A 13,876-nucleotide genomic window follows, 5' to 3' on the forward strand; every position below is an offset into this window, starting at 1 on the left:
GGCCCAAAGATGCGAAAGTGGCAAGAAATTGGACGTTTGTTCCGCACACTTTACCGACGAAAGCTATGCTACGACAGAGATGGCAAGAATGTGTGGATATCCTGCGACACTCAAAGCAGATGCATTTCCAACAATAAAGTCAAAGAAATCTGCCGCCAGACCCCCATTGAATCTGCCGGAGTGTGTGAGCAATTCAGGGACAAAGGACATCGGTAGCACGGCAAGCAATGGCGGCAGTTTGTTCCCGCAGACGAGCGAGCTAAACCCCCTGGATGTCTTGGCTCACACCGTCCCGAAGATGATCAAGAGAAGAATATCGACCCTAGCTTCCCTGGCCTGCTGACATGAGGGTATGTCTACAGAATATATTAATTGATGAAAATTGGGCTGTCTGCACTCTCAAAGTGCATGTTGTTGCCAAATGTATTTCATATGCTGTAAACCTAGTTCATAGTTGTTAGTTTCCTTTAATGCCAAACAAACACATACCAATCGTTGGTTAGAAGGCGATCGCCAAATTCGTCCTCGCTTTCTCCCATGTCGCTGGCTGTCGTGTCGTTTTCGTCGGTTTCGCTTGCATACGGTTCAAACCGATATGGCTCAATTGCTTCAGTTTCTTCTTCAATTTCGTTTTCGCTACCTGCCTCCACACTACAACCATCCGTTTCAATACATGCGTAATCTGTTGAATCGCTTAAAACGCTGAAATCCGAGTCTGAATCCGAGCTAATGTCGCTATAGCTTGCTGTTCTATCCACCATGTTTTTTTGTGTTGGCATCACTATGTGACGTCACAGGAAAATGGACGGGTGTATATAACGATGGTTAAAATCAGGCACTTTGAAGCTTTTTTTAGGGATATTGCGTGATGGGTAAAATTTTGAAAAAAACTTCGAAAAATTTAATAAGCCACTGGGAACTGATTTTTAATGGTTTTAACCATTCTGAAATTGTGATAATGTTCCCCTTTAACGTAATAATTTTTTACTTCAAGCATGAAAAAAAAAATCACGATGCCAAGCGCATATCATTATGTCAAGATAATGGTAGTACCGTATTTTTTGGAATATAAGTCGCAGTTCTTTTCATAGTTTGGCTGGGGGTGCGACTTCTACTCAGGAGCGACTTATGTGTGAAATTATTAACACGTTACAGTAAAATATCAAATAATATTATTTAGTTCATTCACGTAAGAGACTAGACGTATAAGATTTCATGGAATTTAGCGATTAGGAGTGACAGATAGTTTGGTAAACGTATAGCATGTTCTATATGTTATAGTTATTTGAATGACTCTTACCATAATATGTTACGTTAACATACCAGGCACGTTCTCAGTTGGTTATTTATGCCTCATATAATGTACACTTATTCAGCCTGTTGTTCACTATTCTTTATTTATTTTAAATTGCCTTTCAAATGTCTATTCTTGGTGTTGGGTTTTATCAAATACATTTCCCCCAAAAATGCGACTTATATATGTTTTTTTCCTTCTTTATTATGCATTTTCGGCCGGAGCGACTTATACTCCGGAACTATATGAGTACGTATTTTCTATTGTTTCATTGGAAATAAAACAGCAAAGTCCATTTGGCTGTCATCTGTTTTAATTATGAGACACAATTGTGTCAAAGTAATTTTTTTTTTTTTCATGCTTGAAATAAAAAATGATTACTTTTAAAAAATCAGTTTTATACTTGTGAGTGTTGATGACACAGCTTTGCAACAGTTGATTTTCTAGTTTCAAGCAAGGTTTACTTAAAGGGGAACATTATCACAATTTCAGAAGGGTTAAAACCATTAAAAATCAGTTCCCAGTGGCTTATTTTATTTTTCAAAGTTTTTTTCAAAATTTTACCCATCACGCAATATCCCTAAAAAAAGCTTCAAAGTGCCTGATTTTAACCATCGTTATATACACCCGTCCATTTTCCTGTGACGTCACATAGTGATGCCAACACAAACAAACATGGCGCATAGAACAGCAAGGTATAGCGGCATTAGCTCGGATTCAGACTCGGATTTCAGCGGCTTAAGCGATTCAACAGATTACGCATGTATTGAAACGGATGGTTGTAGTGTGGAGGCAGGTAGCGAAAACGAAATTGAAGAAGAAACTGAAGCTATTGAGCCATATCGGTTTGAACCGTATGCAAGCGAAACCGACGAAAACGACACGACAGCCAGCGACACGGGAGAAAGCGAGGACGAATTCGGCGATCGCTTTCTAACCAACGATTGGTATGTGTTTGTTTGGCATTAAAGGAAACTAACAACTATGAACTAGGTTTACAGCATATGAAATACATTTGGCAACAACATGCACTTTGAGAGTGCAGACAGCCCAATTTTCATCAATTAATATATTCTGTAGACATACCCTCATCCGCTCTCTTTTCCTGAAAGCTGATCTGTCCAGTTTTGGAGTTGATGTCAGCAGGCCAGGGAAGCTAGGGTCGATATTCTTCTCTTGAAATTTCGTCCAATTTCTTGCCACTTTCGCATCTTTGGGCCACTGGTGCAACTTGAATCCGTCCCTGTTCGTGTTGTTACACCTTCCGACAACACACCGACGATCATCTTCGGTGGCATAAGGGACGGTGTGAGCCAAGACATCCAGGGGGTTTAGCTCGCTCGTCTGCGGGAACAAACTGCCGCCATTGCTTGCCGTGCTACCGAGGTCCTTTGTCCCTGAATTGCTCACACACTCCGGCAGATTCAATGGGGGTCTGGCGGCAGATTTCTTTGACTTTATCGTTGGAAATGCATCTGCTTTGAGTGTCGCAGGATATCCACACATTCTTGCCATCTCTGTCGTAGCATAGCTTTCGTCGGTAAAGTGTGCGGAACAAACGTCCAATTTCTTGCCACTTTCGCATCTTTGGGCCACTGGTGCAACTTGAATCCGTCCCTGTTCGTGTTGTTACACCCTCCGACAACACACCGACGAGGCATGATGTCTCCAAGGTACGGAAAACAGTCGAAAAAACGGAAAATAACAGAGCTGATTTGACTCGGTGTTTGAGAAAATGGCGCTCCGAGGGTGAATAATAGAAAGGCGTTTAATTCGCCAAAATTCACCCATTTAGAGTTCGGAAATCGGTTAAAAAAATATATGGTCTTTTTTCTGCAACATCAAGGTATATATTGACGCTTACAAAGGTCTGGTGATAATGTTCCCCTTTAATATAGGTCATCAAATCTCAGCAACAAGCTGTAATATCTTACTGAGATCATTTAGGACCAAAACCCTTAAAACAAGTAAAACACTCTAACATAAAATCTGCTTAGTGAGAAGAATTATCTTATCAGACAGAAAATAAGCAATTATTATTTGAGATATTTCATCTTACTTAGATTTCAGTTTTTGCAGTGTATGAAGGCCATCTTATGCAAAACATCAGCGACCCGATTTGTTTTTTCCCCAAAGAGAGAGGGCAGACTCATCAGCAGGAGCATGTCAGTTGGTGTCACGTGGCCAGCCACCCGATCCTACCATCTAATCCTGACAACATTCCAGCAGACACATAGAAGGGAAGATGTTGCTTCAGCTGCCTCGTCAGAAGAGGCAATCAAATTAATCCACTTGAATGCAACATTTGAAGAATGTCAACCAGCAAGGAGGGCGGCACAACAAAGGAGAACTGGGCCGGCCAGAAAAACGGCAATAAGGCTTGAGAGGAGAAAATGGATGGATGGATGGATAGTTAGCCATATTTGGCATATTTGGTCCACTGGGATGATAGAATATGAAGAAAAAGATAAGACCAACTAAAACTCACCTCGATGTTTCTTGCTCCTTGACCCGCCGGCGTCCTCTCTCACACTCTTCAACGCCTTCCGAGCATCGAGCAGTTCTCGCCTGGCCATGGCTTCCACAAAGTGAACTTCCCCTTCTGAACCCACCCGTGACCATAACCCTCCCTTGTTCTCCTCAACCCATGACCCGTTCTCCTCTGACACGCTCCTCGTCTGTGCAAACTTTTGACTCCGGGCTTTCTGCAGTCGGACCCGACGTTCCCTCTGCACACACTTGCACCGCAACACCACCCCCGGGACTAGAACCAGCCCCCCCCCCGCCCCCCTGCTACAGCATGAGATTACACACAGCGTCCTGCTGGATCGATGTGTTTGGACCCAGGATGGTGGGGGTTCTGAAACTCTAGCACATGTCATCGTGTAAGACAAGCTAAAGATAGGGCTGGTTAAAGCTTGTCCTTAGTCAGTTTATTTGTTTATGGGATTCATTCTTTACAGGGAACATTGTTTGGGGGTATCCATAATACGCCGACAGGGAGAAGTTATTATTCACACCAGTGGTCCCCAACCTTTTTGTAACTGCGGACCGGTCAACGTTTGAAAATTTGTCCCACGGACCCGGTGAGTATGTTTTTTTTTTGGTATAAAAAAGATACAATCATGTGTGCTTACGGACTGTATCCCTGCAGACTGTATTGATCTATATTGATGTATAATGTACAAACCCCGTTTCCATATGAGTTGGGAAATTGTGTTAGATGTAAGTATAAACGGAATACAATGATTTGCAAATCATTTTCAACCCATATTCAGTTGAATATGCTACAAAGACAACATATTTGATGTTCAAACTGATAAAAAAAAATTTTTTTTGCAAATAATCATTAACTTTAGAATTTGATGCCAGCAACACGTGACAAAGAAGTTGGGAAAGGTGGCAATAAATACTGATAAAGTTGAGGAATGCTCATGAAACTCTTATTTGGAACATCCCACAGGTGAACAGGCAAATTGGGAACAGGTGGGTGCCATGATTGGGTATAAAAGTAGATTCCATGAAATGCTCAGTCATTCACAAACAAGGATGGGGCGAGGGTCACCACTTTGTCAACAAATGCGTGAGCAAATTGTTGAACAGTTTAAGAAAAACCTTTCTCAACCAGCTATTGCAAGGAATTTAGGGATTTCACCATCTACGGTCCGTAATATCATCAAAGGGTTCAGAGAATCTGGAGAAATCACTGCACGTAAGCAGCTAAGCCCGTGACCTTCGATCCCTCAGGCTGTACTGCATCAACAAGCGACATCAGCGTGTAAAGGATATCACCACATGGGCTCAGGAACACTTCAGAAACCCACTGTCAGTAACTACAGTTGGTCGCTACATCTGTAAGTGCAAGTTAAAACTCTCCTATGCAAGGCGACAACCGTTTATCAACAACACCCAGAAACGCCGTCGGCTTCGCTGGGCCTGAGCTCATCTAAGATGGACTGATACAAAGTGGAAAAGTGTTCTGTGGTCTGACGAGTCCACATTTCAAATTGTTTTTGGAAACTGTGGACGTCGTGTCCTCCGGACCAAAGAGGAAAAGAATCATCCGGATTGTTATAGACGCAAAGTTGAAAAGCCAGCATCTGTGATGGTATGGGGGTGCATTAGTGCCCAAGACATGGGTAACTTACACATCTGTGAAGGCACCATTAATGCTGAAAGGTACATACATGTTTTGGAACAACATATGTTGCCATCCAAGCAACGTTACCATGGACGCCCCTGCTTATTTCAGCAAGACAATGCCAAGCCACGTGTTACATCAACGTGGCTTCATAGTAAAAGAGTGCGAGTACTAGACTGGCCTGCCTGTAGTCCAGACCTGTCCCCCATTGAAAATGTGTGGCGCATTATGAAGCCTAAAATACCACAACGGAGACCCCCGGACTGTTGAACAACTTAAGCTGTACATCAAGCAAGAATGGGAAATAATTCCACCTGAGAAGCTTAAAAAATGTGTCTCCTCAGTTCCCAAACATTTACTGAGTGTTGTTAAAAGGAAAGGCCATGTAACACAGTGGTGAACATGCCCTTTCCCAACTACTTTGGCACGTATTGCACCAATGGAATTTTAAGTTAATTATTATTTGCAAAAAAAAATAATTTAAGAGTTTGAACATCAAATATCTTGTCTTTGTAGTGCATTCAACTGAATATGGGTTGAAAAGGATTTACAAATCATTGTATTCCGTTTATATTTACATTTTACACAATTTCCCAACTCATATGGAAACAGGGTTTGTCGACCCCATTTTAGACCAGTTGATCTGCCTTCTCTCTTTTCTGCTCTCCTGCGTGGAGAGGTTATCAGGTAGCCACAGATCAGCTTCCACGGAGGAGACGTGAGTTGTGACCGTGAGTGGACCACTCCTCTGTGCATCAGTTGGTGATGTCTGTGCTCTGCTGACTTGTCTGCATTTAACAGGATCCCTACTGGCCCCACTATGGACCGGACTCTCCCAATATGAAGTCGGGACCCAGGGTAGACCACTCCTTATGCATCAGTCGGTGACGTCTCGGGGCTCCGACTTGTCTTCATGCCAGAGAGTCCCCCACTGGCCCCTGCTATCCATTCGGCATACATTGTACCGGTCACCCAAGGAGGAGGGTGGGGGTCCCCACATCTGCGGTCCCTTCCAGGGTTTCTCGTTTTTCCCATTGGGTTGAGTTTTTTTCTCGCCCTGATGTGGGATCTGAGACGAAGATGTTGTTGTTGCTTGTGCAGCCCTTTGAGACATCTGTGATTAAGGGCTTGTGGGGAGGCGTGGCCGGCAGACCGACAGCGAGGCAGGCAAGATGGTGGCGAGGAGGCGTGGCCGGTGGGACAGCAGCGAGGCGGGGCGCGTCGGGATCGACGCCGTAACAAGTATTAGGTGCGTGATTGAAAAATAAACAAAGTCGACGTTGCTTGCAGTCATGTCAGTCCTTGGTGGTCCATGGAACCCAGACGACAGTGAGAGACTGTCACAGGGCTGTATAAATAAACTTTGATCGATTGATTGATTTCTTCCACACCAGTGTTAAAAAAGTCCTTCGACACAGGTGGTCGAAAAAAAATGTCCAATCCCTGTAATACAGGAATCACTGTGGCATCAAATAATTAGGGACCGCAATGTCCCTTTGGGACAGAGGACCCTATTGTAATTGTAAGGTTTTATTATTATTATTCCGCCGCCTCTTAGAGCTGTAATTTGACCCCCTTTAACATGCTTCAAAACTCACCAAATTAGACACACACTTCAGAACTAGCGAAAATTGCCATCAAATAAAAAAACAACAACTTTAAAACTCAAAATTGCGCTCTAGCGCCCCCTAGGAAGAAAACACAGACAAAACTACCTGTAACTTCCAGTACACATGTCGTAGAGACATGAAACAAAACTTATATGTAGGTCTCACTTAGACCAAAATTTCATACATCAACTTCCTTCAGCAAAAATCAACAGCAAGTTTGCAAATCCCCCTTCAAAACAAAAGTTTTGTAAAAACAGTCCCCTTTGCCTCTTTGAGCTGTAATTTGACCCCTTTAACATGCTTCAAAACTCACCAAACTGGACACACACATCAGGACTGGCGAAAACTGCGATCTAATAAAAAAAGCAAACCCCAAAACTCAAAATTGCGCTCTAGCGCCCCCTAGTAATAAAACACAGACACAACTGCTCCTAGGAAGAAAACACAGACAAAACTACCTGTAACTTCCAGTAGGAATGTCGTAGAGACATGAAACAAAAACCTCTATGTAGGTCGCACTTAGACCTACATTTCATAAGTTGACAACCCCCAGCAAAAATCAACAGGAAGTTTGCAATTCCCCCTTCAAAACAAAAGTATTGTATAAACCGGTCACCTTTTTTCAAACATTATCTCCTCTGAGCGCGTTTGTCGTGTCGGCTTCAAACTACCACAGGAAAGAGATTGAACCCTTCTGATTAAAAGTTGATGAAAGAGTTTTAATTACAGCTCCGGTTGGGATTTCATGTGCCGTCAAAGTCGGTCCCGTCCATCGCTGCTTGCAGCTTTAATTATTAATGAAATAATCATGAATAATTAATCATTATTATTATCAATAATCATAATAATAAATGTATCATCAGTGGCCACAAACAGCTCCACCATTTTATTTAATCTTTGCAAAGTGTTATTTGTTACACTATGAGAGGGATTCTCAAACTGTGGTGTGTGTACCACTAGTGGTACGCGGGCTCCATCTCGTGGTAAGAATCGCTTGAATTAAGTACAGTGGGTTTTTTTCCTATATTCATTCACAGTGTTACCGTTCAAACTGAGTGTAATATGACAGTGGCCAGAAGTATTAAACATACGTGGTAAATAAAGCATCTGCTTTGTTTTTATTGAATAATTAGGCCTACTGTGTTACGGCATTTTAATATTAGTTATTATGGTGGTACTTGGCGAGCCAGGTTTTTTCTGAGGTGGTACTTGGTGAAAAAAGTTTGAGAACCCCTGCTTAATCAACACATTTAGTAATGTTTGACTTTTAACAATACTATGATCCCAAAGTTGTACGTTTGCTTTATCATATTTCATTGTAAAGCTGTTGATTAATGGAGGCTTTTCCATCGTTAAAGCATGACTAAAGATGCTGATCGTGGAAGTCCGTCCTACGCTCGCCCGCCCTACTATAAGGACCGTAGTGCTGTACCTGATTTAATGCTAAACACTCAAACGGATTTAAATATAACATACCAGTTTTAAACTCGCATGGTGGGCCAGAAGGTGGCGCTAATTCAGGCTGTCAGGCTGCAAAGGACGTGTGACGCTAGAATGTTCACAACGTCACATGCTCGTCTGAGATTCAAATGCCAAACACACGGTATCAGTCTGGCACGTCCCCTTCAAGAGAAGGCAATAAACGTCACCACACACACACACACACACACACACACACACACACAAACACACACACAAACCCACACACACGCACATTCTTGTATTTCTTACCTTCTTGAGACCTCCGAAAAATGCATACCTCTTTAGGACCTCCCTTTCTAAATACATAAAGATTTGTATTTACAACATTATTGTCATATACATACTATGCCAATATAAAAAAAGCTTGTTGTGAAAGATGAGTTGGAATTTCACAAGAAAAAGTTCACAATTTCACAAGAAAAACTTGGAATTTTGGCAGTGTTATAATAAAAGTTGTCATTTTACTTAACGCAAGTCCAAATTTTACAAGAAAAACTGAACATTTGTGCAATATTATGATAAAAGTTGGAATTTTACTCAATTACATTTTGGCAACTTTATGAAAAGAGTCGTAATTTTACTCAACAAAAATCTAAATGTTATAAGATAACTTTAACATTTTGGCAATATATCAATAATAATCGGCATTTTACTTGGCAAAATTATGACAAAAGTTATAATGTAAAAACATTTTTTTTTTGCTATTTTACAAGAACAACAACACATTTGGCAATATTGTGATTAAAGTCCGAATTTTATATGACAAATTTCACCATTTTGCATTAAAAAGTAATAATTTAACATAAAAAAGTAATAATTTTACGAGAAAATACTGCAATATTGCAGAAACAGAAAGAATATGACAAATTGTTCCCAGTTTTATAAGAAAAAAGTCGACACATTGTGAGAAAATGACTGCTTTTAGTTAATTTTTGTATTTTTTTTGTTTGTAATTGGTTTTTAATCTTCATTATTTGCTTCATGTCGCTATATACATATTTTTTTAATTTCTTGTATGAATTTTGACCAAAGGGGTTACATGTATTTCTTACCTTCTTGAAACCTCTGAAAAATGCCTACCTCTTTAGGACCACCCTTTCTAGATATATAAAGATGTGTATTTACAACATTAATAATATATACATACTATGCAAATATAAAAACGCTTGATGTGAAAAATTAGTTGGAATTTCACAAGAAAAACTTAGTGTTGGCAGTATTATATAAAAGTCGTGATTTTACTCAATGCAAGTCAAAATTTTACAAGGAAAACTGAACATTTGTGCATTATTATGATAAAAGTTGGAATTTTATTCAATAACAGTCGCAATTTTACAAGAAAAGCTTCAACTTTTGCCAATTTTATGAAAAGAGTCGCAATTTTACTCAACAAAAGTCACAATTTTATAAGAAAACTTTTAAATGTTGGCAATATTTTAATAATAATCGGAATTTTACTTGGCAAAATTATGACAAAAGTCATAATTTTACTCAAAACATGTCACTGTTTTTCAAGAACAACTGAAAAATTGGCAATATTGTGATACAAGTCCGAATTTTATATGACAAATGTCACCATTTTGCATTAAAAAGTAAAAATTCTACATAAAAAAAGTAATAATTTTACGAGAAAATATTGCAATATTCCAGAAACAGAAAGAATATAAGAAATTGTTCACAATTTTATAAGAAAAAAGTTGAAGATTGCTTTTAGTTTGGGTTTTTGGGGAATTGTTTGTTAGTAATTGTTTTATAATCTTCATTATATACTTCAGGTTTTTACACTATGTCTCTTTATACATATTTATTTTTAAAAGTTTGGCCAAATTGTGCGCATTTCAATTTCTTACACACACTTGTTATTTCATATGTTGACCAGAGGGGGAGCACTTTTAAAACCGACACACAGTCAATTTGAAAAATCCCTCCTTTTTGGGACCACCCTAATTTTGACAGATTTCACCACCAGGGGTGCAAATGAGACATTCTCTATTAGATGCAATGGTTTTTCCGTATTGGGACCATGACTTATGTCCTAACTTGTTCACCGGTCCTCATATAGAAGGTACTTTTCCTTGTTGATGTCTCAAGAAGAGTAGAAATACAAGAACACACACACACACACACACACAGGTTCTCATGCTTAATACACACAGACCTAACAGCCTCCCCCCCACCACCACCTCCACCCCCTATCTCCATCTCGCTTTCATCACACTGACTGTGATTGAGTGTGACAGCACCACATTTTGACCGCCGTGCTGCTATACTTATCTGTGATGTCTGCCGGTGCAATCGGAGACACATCCACACAGCAGAGCGCCAAGCGCCCCCCAGGCCAGCGAGGCACATACCGAGCCACAAATAACCAGCGAAGGGGAGGGGTGTTACAGGGGTCATAGTGTCTGAGGTAACCAAATGTGATAGGTTTGAGTTTTTGCTGATAAACAGCAAAAGTCACATTAAAACTCCATCAATCAAGACGTCCACATGGAATATGAAGTGTTTCTGCTAATTACCATCATTAATAACAGAGCGTCTCAGCTGGCTCTGCATACATAGAATCAGATCTAACTCTCACCAACTAATTTTGGAGATGCAACTGGGCCACAGACCCAAATATCTGGCTTTATCGTTAACATAACCCATTGGGTCAAGATGGTTATTACCTTCCCCAAGGTCCATGATGGCAAGGATGGCGCTGCAGCTCGCCTCCCCCGACTCATTGGCGGCAACGCAGGTGTACAAGCCAGCGTCCCGCGTACGGCAGTCACGTATCCACAGCCCTCCCGAGTCCTGGGCTTCCGAGGGAGGCAGGAATGTGTGGTTGTGGTACCAGGCGAGAGAGGGTTCGGGAAAGCCCGTCACTGACACCCTCAGACGAATGTCACAGCCTGTTCCCACCGCCGCCTTGCGGAGTTTACGGCTAAAAACCGGCGCCTTGGGCTCCTGTGTTAGCCCGCCTTGGTCCAGGGCAACTTGGTCATTTGTGAATTTGGCCCTCTTGAATTGGATGTTTCGATCAGGACTGGATGCTGAAACTTCCGCCATCTTGGACTCCATTCCAACTCTTTGGCAGGCTGAACTTTATATCTCGATGGCAGTTGTTGGAGGTCTCATGACAGGCAGTGGACCGGCAGGAGACTGAAACACATATGTATGGTTTAAGTTCATTTTGAACATGCATACAGTTACAAGATGATACATCACATATTTGACATATTTTCATTTGTCTTTAAACAAAATGCCCAAAAGGAATAAGAAAAGTAAAACAACTTGCACTGAGCCCAGTCTATAAAATCCGCTACACCTCCCTGATACCGAAGTACATGTCAAAGTACTTCCATAACGTAAATGACCGCCATAACCACAACACCAGGGGGAGCTCCTCTAACCACGTTAAACCCAGATTCCGATCTAACAAAGGTCTTAACTCATTCTCTTTCTATGCCACATCAATATGGAATGCACTCCCAACAGGTGTAAAAGAAAGGGCATCTCTATCCTCCTTCAAAACAGTCAACTTCAACCCTTGACTAACACCCTCCCCCCTCCCCATCCCACCTCCCCGGATTGTAAATAACCAAATGTAAATAATCAAATGTATATACTTGTTCTTATGCTTGAACTCACTATGTTCTCTGCTCGCTGTACATATCCTACCAAGTCAGACCTACACTGTTTCAATGTCCATTTCTCTGTTGATGACTGAAGTGCTGATATCAACCAAACCCTCCACATCCCACCCCCAGGATTGTAAATAATGTAAATAATTCAATGTATATACTCTGATGATTAACTTGTGTGATGACTGTATTATGGTAATAGTATATATTTGTACCATGAATTGATTTACGTGGGCCCCGACTTAAACAAGTTGAAAAACTTATTGGGGTGTTACCATTTAGTGGTCAATTGTACGGAATATGTACTTCACTGTGCAATCTACTAAGAAATGTTGCAATCAAAGCAAAGCTATTTTAATCCTATACCCCTTTTCCAATACATATCAAGTACTAACACATTTATTCACTTCCTGTTTTCATTTTGTAACACACATTAAACCAGGGGTCGGCAACCCAAAATGTTGAAAGAGCCATATTGGACCAAAAATACAAAAACAAATCTGTCTGGAGCCGCAAAAAATTAAAAACCAAATTACATACAGATAGTGTGTCATGAGATATAAATTGAATTAAGAGGACTTAAAGGAAACTAAATGACCTCGAATATAGCTACAAATGAGGCATAATGATGCAATATGTACATATAGCTAGCCTAAATAGCATGTTAGCATCGATTAGCTTGCAGTCATGCAGTGACCAAATATGTCCGATTAGCACTCCACACAAGTCAATAACATCAACAAAACTCACCTTTCATGCACAACGTTAAACGTTTTGTGGACAAAATGAGACAGAAAAAGAAGTGGCATAAAACACGTCCTAGAAAGTCGGAGAAAGTTATACATGTAAACAAACTAAGGTGAGTTCAAAGACCGCCAAAATTAGTAGGACAAAACGGCGCTCGCCAAATGCTCGAATCAGTGAAGCCTGTTTAATATAAACAGTGTGCTTTGTAACAATTAGGGAGGTTTGTGTCATGTTTGTCCTCCTACAGAAACCATATTAAAACAAAAAATTGATTTTTTTCCCCTCATCTTTTTCCATTTTTCATACATGTTTTAAAAAGCTCCAGAGAGCCACTAGGGCGGCGCTAAAGAGCCGCATGCAGCTCTAGAGCCGCGGGTTGCCGACCCCTGCATTAAACCAACAAACTATAAGTACAACAGTTATCTTAAATAATAGTTCAATCAATCAATCAATCAATCTTTATTTATATAGCCCTAAATCACAAGTGTCTCAAAGGGCTGCACAAGCCACAACGACATCCTCGGTACAAAGCCCACATACGGGCAAGGAAAAACTCACCCCAGTGGGACGTCGATGTGAATGACTATGAGAAACCTTGGAGAGGACCGCATATGTGGGTAACCCCCCCCCCCTCTAGGGGAGACCGAAAGCAATGGATGTCGAGTGGGTCTGACATAATATTGTGAGAGTCCAGTCCATAGTGGATCCAACATAATAGTAAGAGTCCAGTCCATAGTGGGGCCAGCAGGACACCATCCCGAGCGGAGACGGGTCAGCAGCGTAGAGATGTTCCCAGCCGATGCACAGGCGAGCGGTCCACCCCGGGTCCCGACTCTGGACAGCCAGCACTTCATCCATGGCCACCGGACCTGTGCCCCCCCCTCAAGGAAAAGGGGAGCAGAGGAGAAAAGAAAAGAAACGGCAGATCAACTGGTCTAACAGGGGGGCTATTTAAAGGCTAGAGTATACAAATGAG

The 13,876-nt window shown here is 41.2% G+C and overlaps 1 protein-coding gene across 1 annotated transcript in view; it reads right to left on the reverse strand.

Moving 5' to 3' along the window:
* The window catches only part of spega (striated muscle enriched protein kinase a), a 126,944-nt gene extending 115,366 nt beyond the window's left edge, over positions 1 to 11,578 (reverse strand). Inside the window, exon 1 of the mRNA XM_061985373.1 lies at positions 11,197 to 11,578. Within this exon, the coding sequence (XP_061841357.1) occupies positions 11,197 to 11,578 (382 nt within the window). The remainder of the gene's footprint in view (positions 1 to 11,196) is intronic.
* Positions 11,579 to 13,876: the final 2,298 nt, after the last annotated feature.

The sequence above is a fragment of the Nerophis lumbriciformis genome, linkage group LG23 (genome assembly GCF_033978685.3).
Source record: "Nerophis lumbriciformis linkage group LG23, RoL_Nlum_v2.1, whole genome shotgun sequence".
NCBI lineage: Eukaryota > Metazoa > Chordata > Actinopteri > Syngnathiformes > Syngnathidae > Nerophis > Nerophis lumbriciformis.